This window comes from Ailuropoda melanoleuca, chromosome 3 (genome assembly GCF_002007445.2).
Source record: "Ailuropoda melanoleuca isolate Jingjing chromosome 3, ASM200744v2, whole genome shotgun sequence".
NCBI lineage: Eukaryota > Metazoa > Chordata > Mammalia > Carnivora > Ursidae > Ailuropoda > Ailuropoda melanoleuca.
The window spans coordinates 98,462,731-98,485,769 of NC_048220.1; the positions used below are offsets into that span (position 1 = coordinate 98,462,731).

General features: G+C 46.6%; 1 protein-coding gene across 9 annotated transcripts in view; it reads left to right on the forward strand.

Moving 5' to 3' along the window:
* The first annotated feature begins 13,309 nt into the window (after positions 1 to 13,309).
* Positions 13,310 to 23,039, forward strand: part of EBF1 (EBF transcription factor 1) — a 391,621-nt gene continuing 381,891 nt past the window's right edge. For 4 of the 9 annotated variants that reach the window (XM_011219330.3, XM_034656797.1, XM_011219342.3 and 1 more), the window contains exons 1-5: positions 13,310 to 13,602; positions 18,483 to 18,601; positions 20,729 to 20,885; positions 21,426 to 21,489; positions 22,121 to 22,176. In XM_011219330.3, coding sequence (XP_011217632.2) covers positions 13,411 to 13,602; positions 18,483 to 18,601; positions 20,729 to 20,885; positions 21,426 to 21,489; positions 22,121 to 22,176 — 588 coding nt within the window. In that variant the 5' untranslated portion in view covers positions 13,310 to 13,410. Of the gene's footprint in view, positions 13,603 to 17,772; positions 18,602 to 19,276; positions 19,596 to 20,728; positions 20,886 to 21,425; positions 21,490 to 22,120; positions 22,177 to 23,039 lie in introns of those variants that run through there. The other 5 variants (XM_019794908.2, XM_019794913.2, XM_019794919.2 and 2 more) reach the window with 3 other exon arrangements.

Below are 23,039 nucleotides of genomic sequence, written 5' to 3' on the forward strand. Positions count from 1 at the left end.
TTATTTTGTATTTGCCTGAATTGTAATGAAGGTGCGCTTTTTATCTATGTATCGGTCATTCCAATGTTGTGTGTGCGTGTGTGTGTGTGTGTGTGTGTGTGTGTGTGAAATGCCTGCCGGAGCTGATGCCGAGCAACACAGATCACCTGTTACTGAGAGTTTGCTGTGTGCCAGGCACTGTTCTAGGTGCTGGGTATAGAGTCACTTTAACATCACAATAGCTCTAGAAGGTAGGTACTATTATCGGTATCAATGTCTATTTTCTCTTTTGTAATGATGATAACATGACTTTACTCTTTTATTCTATCAATGTGGTGAACCCTGTTGCTTGATTTTCATTATGTTGCATTGACCTCAAAAGCAAAGGCTAAATCCTACTTGTAGATGAAATATTATCCTTTCTACGTAGCACGAATTCAATTTGTTAATATTTTGTTAACATTTTTTAAAAACCTGTGTTCAAAGGGGTGCCTGGGTGACTCATTTGGTTGAGCCTCAGACTGTTGGTTTTGGCTTAGGTCATGATCTCAGGGTTGTGGGATTGAGCCCCTAGGGGGCCTCCCTGCTCAGCAGGAAGTCTGCTTCTCTCCCTCTCCCTCTGCCCCTCCCCCGACTCACGCTCTCTAAAATAAATAAATCTTTAAAAAAAAAATCTATGTTCCTGAATGAGATTAACCTGTAATATTCCTTTCTTATGATGTTCTTGTTAGGTTTTCTATCAATGTTATTTTTAGTCTTCAACTCATTTTCTTCTACTAGTTTGGAAGTAACATCCTCTAGTTCTGCAGTTTTCATTGTTACATTATTTATGGCTTGGATTGTGTTCCCCCATCCCCCAATTATACTGAAGTCTTAACCCCTGGGACCTGTGAACATGACCTGATTTGTGAATGGGATCTTGGAGATGTCATCAAGTTAAGATGAGGTCATTAGAGGGGGTGCTAAGCCAGTACAACTGGTGTCCTTTCAAGAAGGAGAGACAGAAAGTCACAGGGGGGAGATGGCCACGTGAAGGCAGAGGTGAGATCAGAGGAGTGCTACTGCAAGCCTGGGGCTACCTAAGGAAAGACTGAAGGAAAGAGCCTTCAGAGGGCTCTTGGCTCAGCCAACACTATGATTTGGGATTTCCAGCCTTCAGAACTGAGAAAATAAATTTCCGATGTTTCAAGCCAGTCAGTATGGGGTAGCTGTTATGGCAGCCCTTCCAGTCTAATACATCCTAGAAATCACAGCCTGCATAATTAATGTAACTGTGAAGTCCCAAGAGCCTTCCCCCTCTCCTGGACAAATAAGGAGCACAAGGAAACTGCAGACCAGAACTTTTCATCCCTTCTCCTTTATCCAACTCATATGCTTTTATTGTCTAATACCTTAAGTTAACCCCCTTTTCCACCACTAGAAATTTTCATTACTGTTTTATACTGTCCATGCTTATTTCATTGAACCACATTCTCCACTTCCTTTGTTCCACCAACTTTCTTGCATCGCAGACCTTTTTTTCCAGGACCATCGTCTTTCTGCCTGAAGCACATTCTCAGAGATCCTGCCGTGAGAACCTGCTGGTGACAACTTCTCAAAGGTTTCGTTGGGTTTTCACTGGGTGCAGAATTCGATTTATGATGGCCATTGTGTTCATTAGATACATTGAAAATACCAGTCCACTGTCTTCTGCCTTCCATTCTCGCTGTGGAGAAGACAGCTAGCGTCTGTTAGAGGTCAGTCTAACTGCCGTGCTTTTAAAGGTATCTTGTCTTTTTTTCTCTGGCTGCTTGAGGTTTTTCTCTTTACATTTGTTCCTCTGCAATTTCACTATCATGCATCACTATCATGCATCCCTCCCTCTCTTCCTTGCTTCCATTTTATTGAGATATCATTGACATATAGCACTGTATATTTTTTAGTGTACAGCCTAATGACTTGGCATTCCTATACTATAAAATGGCTTCCACAATAAGTTTACCTAACATCCATCATTTCATATAGTTACAAAATTTTTTCCTTTGTGATGAGACCTTCTAGGATTTTCTCTCTTAGCAGATTTAAAAAATTTTTATCTTGGGGTTCCCTAGATCTTTTCGATCTATAGATAAATTTTTATCTAGGGGTTCCCTAGATCTTTTCTTCAGTTCTGGAAGATTCCTAGTGATTTTCTCCTCAAACGTTTCCTCCACCTCATCTTCTCTTTCCTTTCTTTCTAAGGCCTTAATCAAATGTACGTCAGATTTCTCAGTATATCCCCCTTGTGTCTTCCTCTCTCTTTATCTACTACTCCATGTTTCANGTGTTTCTTCAGTTCTGGAAGATTCCTAGTGATTTTCTCCTCAAACGTTTCCTCCACCTCATCTTCTCTTTCCTTTCTTTCTAAGGCCTTAATCAAATGTACGTCAGATTTCTCAGTATATCCCCCTTGTGTCTTCCTCTCTATCTACTACTCCATGTTTCACACTGGATAGTTTATTCTAATTTATATCTAATATATTATATATCATGTTGTATTTAATTTGTGTGTATAATTAGATATAATCTTATATCTAAAACCTCCCTAGTTTATCAGTTTATCACTTCTTCCTCTGTTTTATCCAATCTGCTGTTAAACACCTTTACTATCTAACAGTTGCTATTTTAGTATTTATTAATAAAAGTTCTGCTTCTTTTTCCAGTTTGCTATGACAAATTTCATAGTTTGCTACAGTATAATGTTTTCAATAATATACCTGTTCCCTGCAGATGTTATTAGTTTGTCATTTGTTTCTTTAAGCATGGAAATTTTGGTGATATTTTAGTCTGAACAGAGTGCTGGTGTGTTTGTGTTTTCTGTGGGTTCTGCTGGATTTCATTACATAGTATTTCCTTGTGTTTCAGCTAATCTTGGATTGCTTGCCTTCTTTCCCTTTGCAAAGTTATTTGTAGGGATAACCAAGGCCTGGCACAGGTCTACCCATCCCTGAGATGCTTCGGGGTTCTTCAGTCGAATTCCTGGATGCCTTACCAGTTGGCTACCACTTTAAACTATTTCACAATTCAAGATTTCTTAACCAACTCGGGCTGTGAGTATTGGAGTGTAAATGCACCTGAAGGCCAGTCTGGGGCCAAAAGTCTCCCGGTTTGGGGGAGAGCAGAGTAGGTTTAGACTAGCTTTGCACTGACGTTTATAATGTATCTCTTTAGAAATCCAAGCTTACTGTGAAGAGGTCCCCTTGGATGGGCTCTGAGCCTTGACCAATGCTTCTCCTCCCCCCAGCAGACCCTGTGCAGAAGCCCAAGTGAACAGGAACCAAAAATGCTTTGGGGCATAAGTGCTATGGTGTCCAATGATTCACTAACCTCTCTGGTTACAGGTGTTTCTTCAATAACTGGCCTAGAAACTCCCCACTGTTGTTTTGGCACTTCAGGTTTTTTTAATTTTTTTTCTTCAGGAGATTTAAAAAATATTTGAACTGGCGGTGGCAGGGGGGATGGGGTGGGGCAGGGTGGGGGGGGAGGTGTTGATCTGAATGACAGCTGCTTTGATTGATTGGAAAATGGAAGCTCAATGATAGTGTCTTTAGTCTCTCACACCCTCAACATGTCCATGGTCTCTCCAGAACATAAGGAAATTGGAGCGTGTAAATCCTTGTGAAGGGCCATACACTAGTATACGGTTCTAGCATATGGTATATATGCAGAGAAAATGAACTTTGTTTAGATTTTTTTTTACCTAATTCCAGGTGTTTAAGAATATGGTTCAAGTCTTTGCTAAATGTGACAGGCTCCTTGCTCAGCGGGGAGTCTGCTTGTATCCCTCTCCCTCTGCCCGCGCCCAAATGAATTAATTAATCTTTTAAATGGTTTAAAAAAATCAAGAGTAAGACTACTATGAAGACTCAATATTTTTTAACACAAATTATAAAATATTTTGGTCTGAAGACGTAAGTGTCCTGTTACTGTCCTCAGTTTACCTATTGTCAAGTTTAAACAATTAGGAGCAATTGGCAAGTATCAGCTTTCTTACTGACGTGGCCACACATTTCAAAATTCAGTCTCTATTCTGTTTTATAGTGTACACTTTTCAAAGGTACAGTCCATCATACCAGAAAATATTTTCTTTTTCTTACTTATACAACACATGCTCATGTCGTTCAATGTTAGAGTGTAAATGCAGAATTGGTTGCTCTTTATTTTTTACTGGTGAAGTAAGAGTAATGAGGTAAGAATAATGGCCTCAAAGTACATATCATAGAAAAGTTGTTTCCTCTCCCTGTGGTTTCCAATGGTGATAATGAAGTTGACGTAGGGGACTGAGTGAATGTCATGTGGGCATTTTCAGGGCCCAGGGCAGTGGTGTTCAGCAACAACAAGGGCTCCTTGCCTCAGGTTGTGCAAGAAGCCGGACAGATTCTGCCCCTCTTGACTCTATAGGCTTTAGATGACCCACCTCAAATTCTAGAGGCTTAGGGTTCTGAATGACCCTTGAGTAGCTGACTCACGTCATCTTTCATGAGTCTTCCACATATACTCAAAGGGGGACTCTCTTCAGAGTCAGCACAGCAGAAGGGTGAAGGGAGTCATGTGTCCTCCAGGGGTGGCCTAGGATGGAATGTTGACTTTACCACTTACTGCCTTTGGAACTTGGACAAGCTCTCTAACGTCTCTGTATCTCAGTTTCCTCATTTGTTCCAGGAGAATAAGGACTATTTCCACTTCACAGATTTGCTGTGAGGAATAAATGAGATCATAAATGGAGAAAATTTAAATAGTCATCGGCATATAAAAATACTCAATAAATGTTTGATATTAATATTCAGACTTGAGAAATATTTTGCACAGGTTTGGATAACTCACCTGGGCAGAGTAATATTCTTGAGAGAGAGTTTTGAATATAGTTCAGAAATAATTAAATGCCTTCCTTGATTGAAATAGAAAGGCAATTAAGACAATGAAGCATTTTCCTCTGTGTTATCTAGGACATATTTTTCTCATTTTCCTTGTGTAATGGGAAAATTTGAAACGCACACAGAATGGTGACAAATTACTCATCCTGAGGTTAATTGTTCCCCAACAAATACATTTCAAGTAGGGAAGGTGGATAAGATTCCAGAGGCTGTAGCATCCAACTTTTTTTTTTAAGATTTTTTTTAAAAATTTATTTATGTGACAGAGAGACAGCCAGCGAGAGAGGGAACACAGCAGGGGAATGGGAGAGGAAGAAGCAGGCTCCCAGCGGAGGAGCCTGATGTGGGACTCGATCCCAGAACGCCGGGATCACGCCCTGAGCCGAAGGCAGACGCTTAACGACTGTGCTACCCAGGCGCCCCTGTAGCATCCAACTTTTGATAGCATGGTATTGGGACTCAGGCAGGCCTAGGGTTCTGATATCGCCAACATAGGAGGTTTGGAAAAGTTCTTTAACCCCTCTGAGTCTCAGGCATCCTGTTAATAAATTAGAAGTAAAAATACCCACCTGCAATGGTGGTGGTTGGGCGGGTTTGTAGGTGACAAGCTCTCGAGTGCTATTGCACAGTAGCTGAGCGAGAACCCACAGCTGGCTTTGCAACATGTTCCAGAGACCGAACGTAAGAGGGAGCACATTGTTCACATGAAGTGAACCGATCAACCTTCTGCCTTGTGATTCTGACAGTGTCTAGAGCAGGGTCAGCCAACGATGGCTCATGGACCGAATTTGATCTACAGTTTTTGTAAACTTTTTTGTAAATAAAGTTTTATTGGAACACAGCCATACTCATTCATCATGTATAACCTGTGTTTTGTAGCTGCTTTCACACTAAGACGGCAGAGTGGAGTACTTGCTGCAGGGACTCTATGGCTCACGAATCCTAAAATATTGCCTATCAGGGTCTTTACAGAAAACATTTGCTGAGCCTTGCGCTCCAGCATTGAAATCTTGTCTTGGATTTTCTGATTCAGCCTGCAGAAGGGGGAAGAAAAGGAGCGAAAGACTGTGTGGGAGGTTTTTATGAACTATGTTGAGAAATGGCTTCCAGCAATGCCACCTACATTTTGTTGACCAGGACTCAGCCATATAGCCAAAACTGCTGCTAGGGAAGCTGAGAAATTCAGTCTACCGGAGGCCCAGGAGGAAAACATACAGCAGTTCTCCACAGACTGGCGCTGCCCTAGAGTCTTCCATTCACTCTATCCTCTCTGTTCCTCAAAACAGCTGTTAAGCACAGCCAATTCATTACAGAGAAGTCATTTAAAAACTTAGGCACAGTCAGACGTAGCTGGATAATTACCTTAAACCTGAGGACCGACACAAAGTTTCCAAGCTTGAATTTTAGTGTGGGTTTATTGGTGACCACAGCAATTCCTAATTGTCATAGGCTGATAAAAAAAAAAAAAAAAAAGGACAGAGGCGGATTTGGTACTAAAATGACACCTTTAAGCTTTTCCTACACCGTAGGAATTCAGGAATGCTTTGAGGCAGTTTAAAGAAGAAAGAGAAAAGTGGTAGAAGAATTAAGACATTACACAGGACATAGTTATTTAGAAAGGCCACTTTCAAAAGAACCTACTTTACTGAACTCAGAACCACATTGATATCTGAGTGGCAATTTAGTTTCTACAAAATGTTATCCAGCACATGGTATTATTTTTCATTTATAAATCTTTGGTTTTGTGCAGTTTTTCTTTTTCAATAACTTTGTAATCTGGTGTCACAGTTGTTCAAATGCTATCTGCATAAAGAATGTGTCCCTAGTTTTATGCCTGTGCATATTTAAGTGAGATAGTAAAATGAGTTTAAATAAAGACATGAGAGATCCAGAAGAATTTTTTCTTCCTAAAAGGTATGTGTATGTAACTCAATTTTTAAAGAGTCTACCCAACAGAGATAGCTCTCTTTTACAAAATATTTCAGTTTGAATTAGGAAACTGTACCAGTCAGGACAGACTAGGTAAAGCTGCAATAACAAACAAGCCCCAAGTCCTAGTGGCTTAAACCACTTGCTTACATTAAATCTGTTGCATATTGCTAAAGAATTCTGTTCATTGTGGTCATGACAGCAGACCTACACTGATGGAGCTACCCTCAATAACCCCCTGGTGGAGGGGAGTGAGTCCTCTAGGAGTTCTCTTACCTTTAAGTAAGTGCTGTGCCTCAAGTAAGTCAGATGACCGCAACTAACTTCAAGGAGAGGACTACAATCTTTTGGGGTGCCCAGACTAGAGAGAAAGCAGGAATTGGTTGACAGAAATAATGTCTGCATCTTTCTGCAAAGGGGTGCCCTGTGGCCTGGTTTCCACACTATCTATTCCCCAGTAAAGTTGCAGACAGCTTTCTTAATTTCATAGGCAGCTGTGGCTCTTGGGTTAGGGCCAAACCCTGCTGCTTGCTAGCCACATGGCATGGGCAAATCTAAGCCTCAGCTCCTCCTCTGTGAAATGGGGGAGAAATGTCATTTGCATGGTTCATTAAGAGGAATCAAGGCAATAACTGATGTGAAACCTCTTTGTCAACTGTAAATTATTATCCAAATGAAGGTAATAATATTGTTTCTGGCAATCAGTCATACCACACTAAGGATAAAGAACAGAGAGTAACGATTCATGTTGCAGCACTTTCACACAATCAATATTTTGTCATACAAGCTTCCTGAAAATTCACAAGAAATTTCCTTAGATAGTCTGATAATGAAACCTGAAAAGAATACTTCTTGAATAAAAAAGCAAATTTTCCCTCTTGGCTAGAAAGTGACAATGCATTTTACATGGCCCCAAATCTATATGGCCCATTTTTCTAAAAAAATTTGAGGTTGAAGAAAAAAAGCACTATCTTGCCCAAGAAGTAGTTATTTTAAGTTGGGATCAGCATGAAAAAATTGAAAATGTTTCCCAAAGTAGTGCTGAGGATAGAAACACAAGAAAATTCTTACACCATAGCATCAACTCCTGCAACTGCTGTCACTCGAATATCTCAGAATTCCGGCTTAGTAGAACTGGATGGCGTCCTGAAGATGATCTTGTCTCATACTCTTATTTTCCAGATGAAGAAAGTAAAGTCTAGAAAAACTAAATCACTTACCCTAGGTCATGTTCCTTAAATATAAGTTGGTTATCCAAATTTTTCCCTTTCTGCATCTTGAAGTTATGGGAACGACCACACTGAAGGAAGTGATGTTTCTCTGTCCCCTCATACAGTCGTTAAGGAAATCTCTTTGAATCAGATTCTATGGCCTACCCTTCACTGGGTATCTGCAGGCAGGCAAAGGGTCCCCCGAAATTCCTGGGGAGGTCCAGCAATGATTCTGAGATTCCTTTTCAGAACTTCTAAAATTCAGTTGTTGTGCCCATTTCAGAGTTTTCTAAATGATGTTTTGACCCACAGGAAATGTATGAATTGAGGTATAGGTTTCTAGTTGAATTAATTGTATTATCTAATTATTTAATTAGATATGGAAGTCTTTCACTCTGGGAGAAGAATTTTAACATTATCAAAGAAAAAGAGAGAGAAAGAAAGAAAGAAAGAAAGAAAGAAAGAAAGAAAGAAAGAAAAGAAAGAAAGAAAAAGAGATAAAGGAAGGAAGGAAGGAAGGAAGGAAGGAAGGAAGGAAGGAAGGAAGGAAGGAAGGAAAGATGCATTACCTTTGTAGGCATATTAGTCAGGAAAGGCTCAGTTAAGCTGCCATAAAAAAATCTCTGGGACTTACAGTAACAAAAGTTTATTNGAAAGAAAGAAAGAAAGAAAGAAAGAAAAAGAGATGAAGGAAGGAAGGAAGGAAGGAAGGAAGGAAGGAAGGAAGGAAGGAAGGAAGGAAAGATGCATTACCTTCGTAGGCATATTAGTCAGGAAAGGCTCAGTTAAGCTGCCATAAAAAAATCTCTGGGACTTACAGTAACAAAAGTTTATTTCACACGCATGTTAAATGTGCCCTGTGGTTGGAGCGGTCTCTACTCCACCTTATCTTTGTGAAGGGTGGCAGGCTGAAGGAAACTCCGTGTGGGGGTCCCCCGCAGATAGAGCACGGTGAAGGGGATTTGGTGAATTGCACATTGGTTCTTAAAGCTTTTGTCTCTAAATAACACATAAAAAAATTACTGATGATTCCTCATTTATCCAAGCAAACCACAGGGTCACATCTAAATGCAGAAGAATCAGAATCTCTACTCTTACTATGCACCTGGAAGAAGGAAAACCATAATTTTGGTGAACATCTCTAATGGCTACCATTTTAGAGATAAAGAAGAAAAGAAAACAGAACAGACATGACCCTCCCCAAACTGTCAAAAAGACACTGTCTCACCGTCATATGACTCAAATCCCCAAAGATAATAAAATATCTGTCAGCTATACAATAAAATCTTAACACATTAATTTGCTGCAGGTAAAGTTTCCTGAATTTGTTTCTTCATCTGCATACAAGAGTATTGCATGGAATGGGAAGCAGGTACGAATGAACTAAAATAAATTGGGGCTGGGATAAAGTTTCTGAAAATGCACTGTGGGCCAGCTACATGGAGAGATACATTTATGCCTTTTGTGAATTTTAAAAGACTCTTTTCGTTTCTTTATGACATTACTATACTGGTCAATAGTCTTTCTAAAATAATTTGGTAGTAGGAATGTTACAGCCTGATCAGACAGAAAAGTTCATTTTCACTTAAACTGCTAATAGCAGTAATTATTTAATGAGTCACTCTAAAAGAGACCCTGAACCTCTAAAACTTAGCCTAATGTCTGATGTCTGGAATATGTTTAAACAACCCTCATTTGTTTTTTATTTGGCTACAATCATTTGCTTAGATACATATTTTTAAACTTTTAGTGTATTACTAGTAACAAAGTGTTTCAAGTGGGGAAAACTCAAACTAGCTCAGAATGTCCCCAGAATTAAAAAATAGAGTTTTGTACTTTCCCGAATAATAAGCACTTTTATAGTCTTTCTTTAAATCTTTCTTGGTAAAAATCTACAAAGCAGGAGGAAAGGGTGAGAGTCAAAGCCTGCTGATTTACTGTTTAATTATATCTTTCCCCCCTGCCCCTTAAAATTTTATAACAGAGCAGAGTTAACATTAACACCCCAACCACAATAAACTAAACATATTTTATTACATATTTTATGTCCAAGATGAAAATGAAGATATAATAATGAGATAATTTTATACAGGGGTATGGTGAATTCTCTGTGACTAGGGGTAAGTCAATTTTGTGTTCTGTGCCTTAGTTTTTAAAATGATCATTAATAATTGTATGAATAGCCAACTTTTACTGAGTATTGATTAGAGTACAAGGGCTTATATCGAGTACCTTGCATTTTTTCCTCATTTAAGAGAGCAAACCTACTTCTAAAAATGAGGAAATTGAGGATGACGTGACTTGACCAAAGTCATGTAGCTCATTAGTAGTGGCACACTCTTTTGGGATAAATCATTGTGGTAACATTTCAATCAAGGTAGCTGATAAGTGCAGTGTTTTTCTAGCCCAACTCTCTTGGAGAAAAAAAATTATCTTGGCTGTGGTTCGTTTATTCATAAATATATGAATGTCCACTCTGTGCCTGCTCCTGTCTTAAAGCCTGTGGATTTAGAGCTGAGTAAGACTGCAAGGCACAGAGGTTAAGAAAAGAGATTAAAAAAATCAGACCGGCAGACTTGGGTTGAACTCTGCATTGCAACCTTAGACAGGAATTCTCTAGCCTCATCTGCAAACTGGGGAATTATACTGATGTCTACTCAGTGGTTTTCTGGGAAAATTAAGCGAGATAATGAATAAGTTGCTTAGCATAGCACATTGCATAAGATGCTCCGTAGAGTACGTTCGGTTAATACCAAGTTTTATTGTTATTGTTGCTATCTGCAAAAAATAGTCACTGTAGGTGAGCTCCTTGCTTAGGGAAGGGAAAGAGAGACCTGGAAGATTTCCTGTCCAACGTGATATGAGCACCAGGGAAATCAGCGAAAGGCACAAATGACTGCCTAGACCGGGTTTGGAAAGGTTTCATGAAAGAGGTGAACTTTGCGCCAAGTGATTTTAAAGAGGGCGGAATTTCTCCAGGTGGGAAGGGTGTAGGCATTCCGGTCGTGTACAAAGGTTGCTCAGCAAGGTGTGTTTGGGGAATCTCAAGGCTCCAGCGAAGTGAAACGTTCTAGCGAGGGAAAGAGGAATGGTGAAAGCGAATGGAAAACCATCCAGTACTGGGAATTTGGGGGCCTGGACCAGGAAAAGCTTTGCCTTGGGTGGCAGTGACGGGAGAGAGGCTGGGGGATCGCGAGGTGGCGCTGTGGCTCCACGTAAGGGAAGATCCGGGCGTCAGCGGGTTACCGCACGCCGGGGGCAGCCGCCGAGCGGCGGGGTAGGGCTGTGTCGGTGGCTTTGGCACCATCATCATACAGCCACCAAATAATGACGGTGATAACGATAATAAAAACATAAGCAAATAACCCGGAAGCGGTCTCTTTTAGGACACACGGCATCAATAATCAGAAACTGTCCGCGAGGAACAATTAAGAGCTCGGAACTGCCCAGCAGGGATCGTTGCGAGCGCGGTCCCGGTAATTTGTGGGCCCCAGCGGGAACCTGCCTCGCCTGCCCGGAGCCGAGCTGGGCGCTAACCCGCGGCCTCCGGGCCAGTCCCGCGCCCGGTAGGCGGCTCCCTGCTCCCTGCAGGCCGAAGGCTCAGCAGTTTCGGCTCCCGCCTTGGGGCGCTCAGTCCGCATTCCTGCCTCTGCCTTTCCTTTGACGGGCCCTGAGATTTGTGGGACTTTTTTGCTGGGTTTCACATGCACACATGGACAAACGAACCACGTGTAAGCTCAGGCTCAGACACAAGCGCACGGTGCTCTTGCACACATAGCATTTCTGCACACGCATGCTCACATAAATGAGACACACCTACACTTAACACATGCACACTCTTTACCCATGCTCACGTGTGCTCAAGCTTGCGTCCGACAATCCTGCTGAAGCGCACCCGCGCACATGCACCCAAGCGCGCGCTGTCACTCACTGGCACACTCTCCTACGTACTGCACGGGCCCACAAACACGCAGCCACTCTTCCTTTACACAAACATATTTACACGCTCACATCACACTCTTCTCGCATCTCGGCGGCCAACAAAGACCTCGAAGGGTCGAACGGTGCGTAAATATCTAATAGATTGTGCTTCAAAGAAAATACAAGTGCGAACTTTTTGGGACCCAGGCGTCCCGAGCTCCTCTGCAAAACTTCCCCTTTCTTCTACATTTCCTCTAAGCAAAGAGGCCTATGTCTCCCTCTCTTCGCCTTCAAATCCGGGCAGGCCTCAGTTTCTTCCTTTTGAGTTTGCACTACTGAAGAGATTCTAATTTCTAAACAGCCGGGGATGCTCCTTTCTCGCATCCTGGAGACTCTTTCTGCAGCAGGAAGGAGGGCCCTTCGCGGATCAGACTCCAAGCAAGAGGGCTGGAGGACTGCGGGGGAAGGGCCAAGGGTGGGGTATGGGTTGCGCCCCAGGACAGCCTCGGATCCGGAGAGCCTTTCCGGCGGTGCCTCCAACTCTATTCTCTCGGCTCATAAGATTTCTGGTTTTTAGCTGTCTATGGTGTCTGTAGGTGCCAAGGCCGTATGCTCTTCCTCTATTAAAGTGCATCGGCAGGTGTACAGATTTCTGCCCTCTGATGGGCGGCGCAGGCATCCCCGAAAAGTCGTGTTTAGTCTGTAACAATTCACGACTCTGCATGCGCCTGGAGCTCTAAGACCTCAGCTAGGACTGGGAGAAGCGGCTGACTGGAGGTCACAGAGCAAATGTGGCAGAGCCAACCCTGGCGCGCCCTGTCTGGGACTGCAGGGAAAGACGCGTGTCAGGATCTGCCCGCGGGGATGCGCATCCAGCCCACGCATTAGAACTTTTCAGAACCGTTTTCCCCTCCTCTCTCCCTTCTGCTGCCTGCCCTCGGACAGCAACTTGCGCCCGTGTTCCTTTGTCATTCTGGACGCCCAGGGGCTCGAGAGCCACCGGGATCAGCGAACCCTGTGCGGAAGGCGGGGCGGGGGGGGCGGGGGGGAGCGTCAAGGCAAACTCCAGAGATAATGCGCCGCGGCTGAGTGGTTTGGATCTTACGCTAAGGGCACAGACGGGAAATTTGGGCTCGGCGACTTTATTTGCAGCGAGGCGGTGGACAGGTTGTTTCATTTCAATTGCAAGGCGTCAGTTTCCTCACCTGTAAAATGGGGGCGATCTTACCTGACTTCTTTGCCTTGTGGGAATTCAGTGAGTTTATGCCCGTAAAGCCTTCAACAAATGGTATCTATTATTATCTGGGGACCGCCCCAGGGGAAACCCGAGCAAGTCTGCAGGCTCGATCTGGGAAAGGTTAGTTCGAGCTTCTCGCCCCAAGCCCTTGTCCTAGCTGTCTGTGGGTGTCTTTGTTTCTCCCTAGGCCTCAGTTTCCCTGCCTGTACTATGGGGAGAGGCGCGTTCCCAGGGACTGGAAATGTCAGTCAGCCTGGGCAAGCAAACCCGGCCGCCTCTGCAGCACTGGGGGTCTGAAAGAGGCTTCAGGGGCCGAAGGAATGTCCCCTTCCCTCTACCGCTTGCCAGAGAAAGCTTCGAGCAAGGAGGTGGGACAGACGGATTTCCGGTGGAAGCGTGGCCTGCTGCTCTTACACGTTCTCCGAGGGCAGAGGTAAAGGTCTCAGAGGGACAGCCGCAGGGTTTCGCGCGCGGGTGGCGGGGCCACTCCCGCGGGCATCCGGCTGCGGCTCAGGGGCCCTGCCGAGCTGCGCCCCGCTCGGGTCCTCACTCGCCCCGCGCCCCGCGCCGCCGCCCAGCCCTAGCCTTCCTTCCCCTCCTGCGGGCCGCGCTTTGGCCCCTGCCCGCCCCGGCCGCGACTCCAGGCCGCCAGAGCGGCCGCCTGCGGAGGAACTTGGAGCCTTCGGTCTCCATCGCCCCAGCTTTCCCTGTCCCTTCTTCCCCGGCACCGAAGGAGGCGTCTCTCCTTCAGTCTCGCCCTAAGCGGTCTCTGACTAGCCGCCAAAGGAAGGGGACATTTCCCCGAGCAGGCGGCCCTTCTTTGGAAGGGAAGCGGAGACGGAGGGAATTTTCTAAGTGACAGGTCCCAAGTCTGGCCTCCTGGGGGCGGACGAGCCGAGAAGATTCCCTCTTTCCCCGGGACATCCCGCTTGTTCGGCTGTATTTATCTCGTTTCTGCTCCTTTTGGGGGGCGGAGGGACGCGTGTGTTCCCGCCCGCTCTTCCCGAAAGTTACTGGGGCAACTGATGCCCTTTGGGAAAGGATATTGATTTCCCTGTGACTTATGAGGGTTGGGATAGCTAAGAGTGAGAAGGTTTCAAAGTTCGAGGTGGAGGGTGGTCTTGGTCACCGGTGGGTCTGAGCTTCCTCCAACGCTAGGAGACCCTGAGCCCTGGGCAGCCCTGTCTACTGTTTGGAGCAATGACGAGGGAGGGAGTGGACGCTAACCCTCACTTCGGAAGAAACTCTGAGAAGCTCAGCGGGACCCTTAACTCCAGGGGAAATATCAAGCCTTTCCAATGGCTTCTTCCATATACAAATCCATTTTGCTGTATATTTTTCTTATGCACAGGGTTTCCCCCCTTACTTTTTCCCTCCTTAATTCTGCACGTCTGGACAAGGCCTGGAAATCTGCATTTCCCCCATATGATTAGGCTGATGAGGGGAATTTGGGGATTACTTTTATAAGCCACCCTAAAGTCATATTACAGATATTCTATACAGCCTGGGCAATGCTATACATACCATATTTTTCTTCACAGGAGAAGTGACTATAATATTTAAAAGATGACGTTAGTCTCAGTACAGCTTTATAGTACCCCTCCACACACATGTTTGGCCTTCTGGAGGTGATGCTAAACCCACATGAGGGAAGATTGACAAGTGTTTAAGGAATTTTTCAAAGTTTAAAGTTGCAATCGCTGGTTCAGTATTCACCAGAGGAAATCCAACAAAAACTTACTACTCTGCTAGTCTGGGTGTTGTTTCCAGTTTTCTATCACCCTCTCTGTCTCTTTTCTACTTCTCTTTAGCTTCCTTTCTACTTAAACATTTATTACTGGGTGAGAAAGCCAGTTTGAAAGCACGAGGACGCCCAGAAGAAAAGTTATGGATAGCTCTGCTTGATTAAAAGAAAGTCCTCACCCTCTCAGGTGAGGTATCTGCTGCTTCTGACAGCCAGGGAATTAGTCTCATCAAAATAGTCCTGCCGTTTTTTGTTTTTCCTCCTTGGATGGCTGGCAGATGTGGAGATTGCCTCCCTCTTATTTGGTTTCTGGAGATTACCTACACTGGGGCAGGAATTGGGCTGCAGAAGTCTTCTTTCTCTGGGCCAATTTCCCTTTTGCAATAGGCAGCTTCAGGCCCCTCAACAAACACATTTGCAGAGTGCTTCTTGATTCTGCCTGACCCCCTAGAAATCCATCTATTGTGTGCTTCACACTGATCCTGGTCCTCATAGTGGCGGTGTCTCTCCTTTCTCCGGCACCTTTGCTGCTTCCCTTCGGCAGTGATCTGACCCCCATCACAGTGTGTGTCCCCCATCACTGAGGTATGTACTTCACCAGACTCAACTTGGAGTCCTGAATATAGTTCAGTGGAGAGTAAAATGGAGGCTCAGGCAATTAAGGAGAGGGAGGCTCAAGTTTTTTGCTATGGCTATCTGGGACTCATTGATAGAAAAGTAGCCTCTGTTTCCTGGTCCTCCTTGCTTGAAGGATCCCCTTAGAGAAGGCAGGGGATGGTCCAGGCAGGGGAAGGGATTGGCTTTGGAGACTCTTTGGGGCTTGGAGGTTAAGCTTGGAGCTTTGGGAAGGTTTCAGCTGGCTCGGTTTCAGTTATGCATTTAAATTCTATAGAGATGCAGTATGTCCAACTCCCCCTTTCCTCTCCCCACAAACCTATAATCCTTCCAATCTCTCCACTAGCATAACCATCCTGAACACGTGCTGTGTGCAGGAATTCTGGTAGATGCTATGGGGATCCTGATGGTTCAGACAGATCTCTTCAGGAGTGTCTTGGTGGAGATCTCATTAATTATTAATTATTACCAGGGACAAGCACTCAGCACATTAGTGGTCCAGATTAAATGGTATGGGAGCTAGACAGGCTTTATGCACAAAGATAAAGTAGTGTTTGAGGAGAGTGGCCATGTACTCACAAGCCTGAAACAGACTTTTTTTCCTGGTTTAGGAATCAGGAAGTGGCTCTCACTTTCCTGCTCTGCCAAGAGCACAAAGCGTAATTCTCGCCTGTCTCCATCCATTCAACATGGGCATGTGTACTGTTCTGTCACTGACCCCATGAGCTTCCTAAATCAAAGGGCCAAGGAAGGCCAGCAGAAAGGGGACCTGGATTTCTGGCAGAGAATTTCCCCCAAGGAGTCCTTAGCAGATTTGGCTGCAGTCAGGGAGTTCCTTTGAGGGCAATGAAACAGAAGTTCACCATGTGCTTATTAGAGGTTACAACCTGCTAAAAAATGATGGGGCACATTACTCAGAAACTTCCAGCTATTTTCTTTGCAGCCACAAGCATATATAAAGAAAGGTCTGAGGTAGGAGACCATTTCTCCCTCCCTCTCTCCTACCCCCACCCCCCCCACTTTCTTAACTCAATCTCTAGCTTTCAGGACAACTGGCAGGAGCAGATGTTGGGGAGGGTTTGCACAAGTCCCCCATTCTAACAGAAAGAATGAGGAAGAGAGAACTCCTACATTAAATAACCAACTAATCGGAGACGTTGTTACTTTGGTAGTTACTCTAAAGAAAAAACCACTTTAGGGCAGGGGTGAGGGGTTGGGAATTGAATCTGAATAAATTTTAAAATGCATCCCCATACAACTCCGTGACAGCATTCAATCCACCGCTTACATATCCCGCGGATTACTCAAGGCAGGAGAGCTTGTTGAGGGTAGTGCCCAACACCGGCGGCCTCGAGACTAGCGTCTGAGCAAGAACCATTTCAGAAGCTAGACTACGGGCAGAGTGCGGGTCCCCCTACTCCCTGGGGAACACACAGGGCCTCGCTTGGCGGAGCCCAGGGTTCACGCACCTCTCCCGGCGTGGAGACAAGTGCCCTCCGCCATCTCCCGCCCCAACCTCGAACACCCATTTTTCCACCCCACCACCCCCTCCTCAAAGCGAAGAGCTGGGCACCTGGGACGCGCGTCCTGCTTTTTCTGCCCGGACTCTCCCGTCTGCTCCACTTTTGCCCCCGACGTCCCAGAACAGCGGAGCAGGACGCAGCATCAGCCCTGGGAGGGCGCAGCCAGTGCACCGAGAGTGCGCTCAGGGCGTGGCGAGGATGCTAAATGGACCGCAACGACCAGGATGCAGACCCCAGCTCAAATCCCTGAGAACAATATCGCCCTTCCCTTCCGTCTGTTTCCCCTCTCCAGCCCGGCTCTGCCCAGCTCAGCCCAGCTCTTCCCCAGCATAGACGCCGGTGTTCAGCGATCCTTCGCTCGACACTTTGCGAGGAACTTTGGCTAGCTCCCCTGCGCCACCCGGAGAGGGATGTTAATGAGGGAGCGTGGCCCGGCGCGGCTAGCCAGCAGGCTCCGTGAGCCGCGATTGGCTGCTGAGAGGCGGAAGGATGACGTTATGCAAATGAAGGGGCAGGCCTGTGAGGCGCGAGCCCCGCCTCCTCCCTTTGGGGTTAGTGTGCCTGTGTTTAGCTCTGGGGAGAGTCAAACTGGATTCCATAGGGAAAGCCTGCAAATCACTTCTTTTTTAGCAAGGAGAAAACAGAATCTCCATCCAGCAGGGTCCACCCCTCTCTCTTTATCCCTTTCCTCTCTTTCTATCTCTCTGTCTTTCCCTCCCCCCCTTTCCTCTTTCCCTCTGTCCCCCCCTTCCCCCCACCCCACTCTCCCTCTCTGGTGTATCTGTCTACGGCAACCAGCGTCCTCCTCATCTATACGCACTGAAAGGAAAGAAACATCTTTGGTTGGGAGAGAAGGAGGAAAAAAAAAAGAGAGAGAGGAAAAAACTTGCCTGGTTGTGGAAAATGACACTTGAAGTAGCAAAGCCGGCAGCGCGAGTTGAGTCTATTGTTTCTTAAATTGCCATCAGGGCTTTTTTTTTTTCTTCCTGCTTCTTCAAGTGAAGGGTACCTCTACAAAAGGAAACTCCAGCCCCTCCTGTCCTCCACCGGCCTGTGATCATTACAAAAAAAAAAAAAAAAAAAAAAAAAAAAAAAAAGCACCCAAACCAAAAATTAACCAACCAAACAACCCCCAACAGCCAAGCATACATCTCTATTTTTTTATTTTGGTCTTTTCGTTGGATTTTCCCTTCTTTTTTTTTTTTTCCTCTCCTTTTTTTTTGGGTTATCGCTCAGTTTTGAGCGAAGGTTTACATTTTTTTTTTTAAATTTGCTTTCCAGCCCGCCTAGATCTTCTAGCACGAGTTCATCGTCTCAAAAAAAAAAAATCTCTGGCTGGCGTTTTTCTTTCCTTTTTTTTTTTTTTTTCAATATTTTCAAGGGGGAGGAGATTTTCCACAAGAAAAGGTTGTTTTCATGTTTGGGATTCAGGAAAGCATCCAACGGAGTGGAAGCAGCATGAAGGAAGAGCCGCTGGGCAGCGGCATGAACGCGGTGCGGACGTGGATGCAGGGCGCCGGGGTGCTGGACGCCAACACGGCGGCGCAGAGGTGGGTACCGCTCGGGGACCGCGGCCGGGGAGGCGAGCCGCAAGCAGAAGAGCCGGGAAGCGGTGGCGGCGGCCGCTGCGGGGCCGGGCCGCGCTCGAGAGTCCGCCGCTCGGCTCGGCTCGCCTCCGGGTCTCCGCGCTCCCTGGCCGCGCTGCCTTGGTCGCCTGCGGCCGGAGAGAGCCGGGAGCTGCCTGCGAGGAGCCCACGCTTTGCCGGCACTTTCCCCTGCTTCGCCTGTGACTGTTTTCATTTCGTTTTAAGCCAGAAGAGGCGTCTCACTAGCACGATGTTGGATATCTGTGTTTTTATGTGATTGCTCTTTCTTTCCCGGCTGGCTGTCTTCTCTTTCTTTTTCTTACTTTCCATCTTTTCTTTTCTTTTTTCTTTCTTTTCTTTTTCTCTCTTTTTTAAATCTTTTCTTTCTTTCCTTCCTTTTTTCTTTCTTCCCTCCTTTCTAAACTTTTTTCCTTCTCTTCTTTCTTTTCCTCCCTTCCTCTTCTTCTTTCTTTCCTTCCTTCCTCCTTCCTTCCTTTTTTCCTTTCTCCTCCTTCTTTACGTCCTTTCCTTTTCTCTTTTCCTTTCCCTCCTTCCCTCTCTTCCGTCTTTCCACTCTCCCTTTCTTCATTCTTTCCTTCCCCTTCTTTCTTCACTCCTCCCTCCTCTCTTCTCCTTCCCTTACCTCCCTTTCTCTCTTCTTTTCTCTCTCCATGTCTCCCCAGAAACTTCTCTTAATTCTCTAGTCTGGTTCTCCGTCCCCCTCTCTCTAGCTTTCAGTTTTTCTCTGTCCACCGGTAGAACAGCAACTCCCAACTTTAATTCTGACATCTCCTAAAAGTCTTCCCCACCCTCTGTCACAATGATCCCTTACAGCCCCTCTCCCACTCAGTTCCTGAGATGCTAGACTGTGTGGCCTGGAGGCACTGCCCTTGGAGATTGACGTGGGGGAACTTTTCTGGGCACTCTTATCACCCTTTCCGGGGACTCCTGGTCCCAAGTGAGAAATGGTCTTTTTTTTTTTTTTCCAGACCACCAGCTGGGCTTGGGGGAGTAGGAGATCTGGTGGCCCCTAGCCCTGTCGGACTCCGAGAGGGCGGAAGGGGAAAAAGGAAGATGACTAATTACCTCATCCTCATCTTCTCCGGGCAGGGGACAAGTGTCTGCAACATTGTTCCCATCCCCGCTGAGTACAACGATGGGGGTGGTTAGTAGTGAGAGTGAGTTGGGTAACTGGGCTGGAAGCGAAAGAGTGTGTGTGTGTGTGTGTGTGTGTGTGTGTGTGTGTGTGAGCGCGCCCTTGTGTTGGGCAGGTCGGGTTATTAGTGGCCTCCCGGCGCCCCTGGCACCAGAGCCTCCAGTTCCCCCGCGGGCACGCTCAGTCGGCACCCCGGGTCCATAGGATTTGTGGAATGAGTGTGAGGATTTCTGTGGAGCAGCGAAACTTTGTCAGGACAGGTCTTTTAAAAACATCCCCAGTTCCCTGTTCCACAGCGACCACCCTTGACAGCTCTGAGTCCCCCCACCCTTAGATCCTTTTTCTCGCTTGCTTTACTTGGGGAGGGGGCATGCGGTTTCCCGAGGCCGAGCGCCCGCGCTTGGCGGGGGCACTTGAGGTTTCCTGGAGGATGGCTTCGGCTTCAAGAAGCTGAGCCTGTTCCCCATCCATCCTCACCTGCCCTCGAAGCCGAGGCGGGAGATCCGTAAGGGTGGCGGGGACCAATTCCCATGCTCCCCTCCCTCCAAGTTGTAAACGACCAGACCAGCTGTATTCCAAAAACGCGGGTTCACCGCAGCCACCTCCACTTTTCTTCCTTCCCACGCAGCGCGTGTCAGGTCGGAGTAAATGCTTGCAGGGTTTTATCTCCTGCGCAAAACCCAAACGAAACTTTCATGGCTCTTCCGCGAGTTCTGGGGGCGCGCCCTTGCTCGGCGGGAGGATTGGGCACGCGAGAGCACTCATGTCCCGCCGCCGGATGGGCCCGGGGCGCCGGAGGGGGCGTGTAGGGCGCCCACTGGGTGTTCTGGGGTAAAGGAGTTTGATGTTTGAGGGTTCTCGCGTGTGTAAGGGGTGACAAAGGGTCGCGCGTCGGTGTCCCGCTTAGCCGTCTAACTCTGCGTCTTTGGCCGCAGCGGGGTGGGTCTGGCCCGGGCTCACTTTGAGAAGCAGCCGCCTTCCAATCTGCGGAAGTCCAACTTCTTCCACTTCGTCCTGGCCCTCTACGACAGACAGGGCCAGCCCGTGGAGATCGAGAGGACAGCCTTTGTGGGGTTCGTGGAGAAGGAAAAAGTAAGTGGGCGCAGCGCCGCTGCCCCTCGTCCCTGGCCGGGGAGCAGGCCCAGCCGCTTCGGGAGGCGCGCTCCTCGGCGAGTGCAAAGCATCCATAACACACTCCTGAACGGGGTTCCCCAAGCCACTTCCCGTCCTGGGCGAACCCGGGGTCCTCATCCATGAGGTTCTGCTCCAAAAAAAGTTCGCGTGGAGCCCCAGAGCTGGAGAGAGGCGAGCCCGGCTTCGCACTCCAGAGTCAAGGGCGCCCGGGAGGAACCCGCCCTCAACCGCGCGACCACGCGCGGCTCCTGCCTCTGCTGGCCCAGGCCCGAGCCCCCAGGCCCCACGGAATTTTCTGGAAGGGAAGAGGGAGCAGTAAGGGTCGGGAGGGCGGCAGAGGGATCACAGTTGGCCGCAATTTCTGCTGCTCCCGGGCATGTCCGGTTTCCCGACCGGGGGTCCCGTCTTCGGGAAAGTTGCCTCGAAGTGGGTCCACTCGCTCACGCCGAACTCTTTCCTGCGTCTCTTGTTGTGTCTTTGCGTCCTGCTGCAACCCAGGAAGCCAACAGCGAAAAGACCAATAACGGGATTCACTACCGGCTCCAGCTCCTCTACAGCAATGGTGAGGCTCGGGTCGGGTCCGCGCCGACACCCCGGGGCCCCGGGTGAGGCAGGGTGCGCGGGAAGATGCAGGTGGACCAGAGGCCTGAGCACGCAGAGTCGTGCACCGTCCTCGGGGTAACCCGGCCTCTCCTAAGTTTCGCCGGAGGAGGTTTCACCCGAGGAGGCCCTGAGTAGCCGGAAGGCGGCCTTAGCGGGCTCCAGCACACCTGGGGCCAGGTGTGGAGCCCGGCCCTCGAAGGGCCAATGCCTTTCTTCCTCCCATTCCTAAGGCCTGTTTTCTTGGCTTAGCCCCGACTCCAGGCCCTACGTCCTTTGGGCTCAGGCGGCCAGAGCTATCGTGGCCTTGATGGCTCCCGGAGAGCGCGCGGAGGGGTTCCCTCCAAAAAAAGGGAGAGAAGCCAGGTGGGGGTCCCGCCACATTCTCAGCTGCCGTGCTTGGGGACTGGCCCTTCTCAGGACACTGGGGAAAGTGGGGGTGGTGGTGTCCTGTCTGTGCTTCTCTGGGACGGTAGGCGTTGCTTACGCCTTGGAGCCCCATTCTTTGTTTTTTGTTTGTTTGTTTATTTTGCGGCAGATCCTCTCTCACTTAATTTTCCTTCGTTCCCCTATCCCCTTCCCCTCTCCCCCAGGGATAAGGACGGAGCAAGATTTCTACGTGCGCCTCATTGACTCCATGACAAAACAAGTAAGTTTCTTAATTTCNAAGCCAGGCAGCATGAGTGAGCTTGTGGTCTTAAAGGTACATAGACGGCATTTTCTTCAACTCCCCAACACGCGGGTGTCAAACAGTATACATTAAGGTTGAGTTATGGTTTAAAAGATACAATTATGAGCCGAATCAGAAAAGAGGCCTGACGTTTTAATGAGGCACAGGAGCCCCCCCCTTTTTTTTAATTTTAAGAAAAAGAAAAAGTTTAGTTTCAGAATTAAGTAGCTGGTTAGGTAGTTGGAGGACTTGGTAACAAAAAAGAAGCCAGCTTTATTGGGTGGGGGAAAGAGATTAGAGCAAAGAGCAAAGTTATGCATTGTGTACTAACCACCAATTTAGTAAGAGGAATACAACTTATTTGCTTGATTGCAATTTAAAAATAGTTCCTTTAAAATTAGGAGGGTGATCTTCATTAGATACTGACTTGGAAGTTTTCAAATTAGAGTACATGTCTATTTTAAAATTATTTTTAGATAAGCATGGCTTAAATATGTTCTACAAAATGGACATTCATGAGCTGTTGGAAGTTTTAAAATCTATTCAGCAAGAACCTTTCAATAATAGCTAATTTTGATTGTTAGTCTCATATTTCATTGTGAACCAATAGAAAACATGAGGGTATGAAATGCAGTTTTAAAAATAATAAATAAATGCCTACTGAAGTCTATTTCAAGTTATTTGCCTAAAATATTTGACTTTCTTGAAGATTTATTTCTTGGTTGATTGGTCAGTAAATTCACATTTATACTTCCAGTCTTGGTCTTATTTTCTTTACTCATTTTGATTATTACATAAGATAATTCCCTTTCATTTGGACACATTGTATTTTGTTAAAAAAA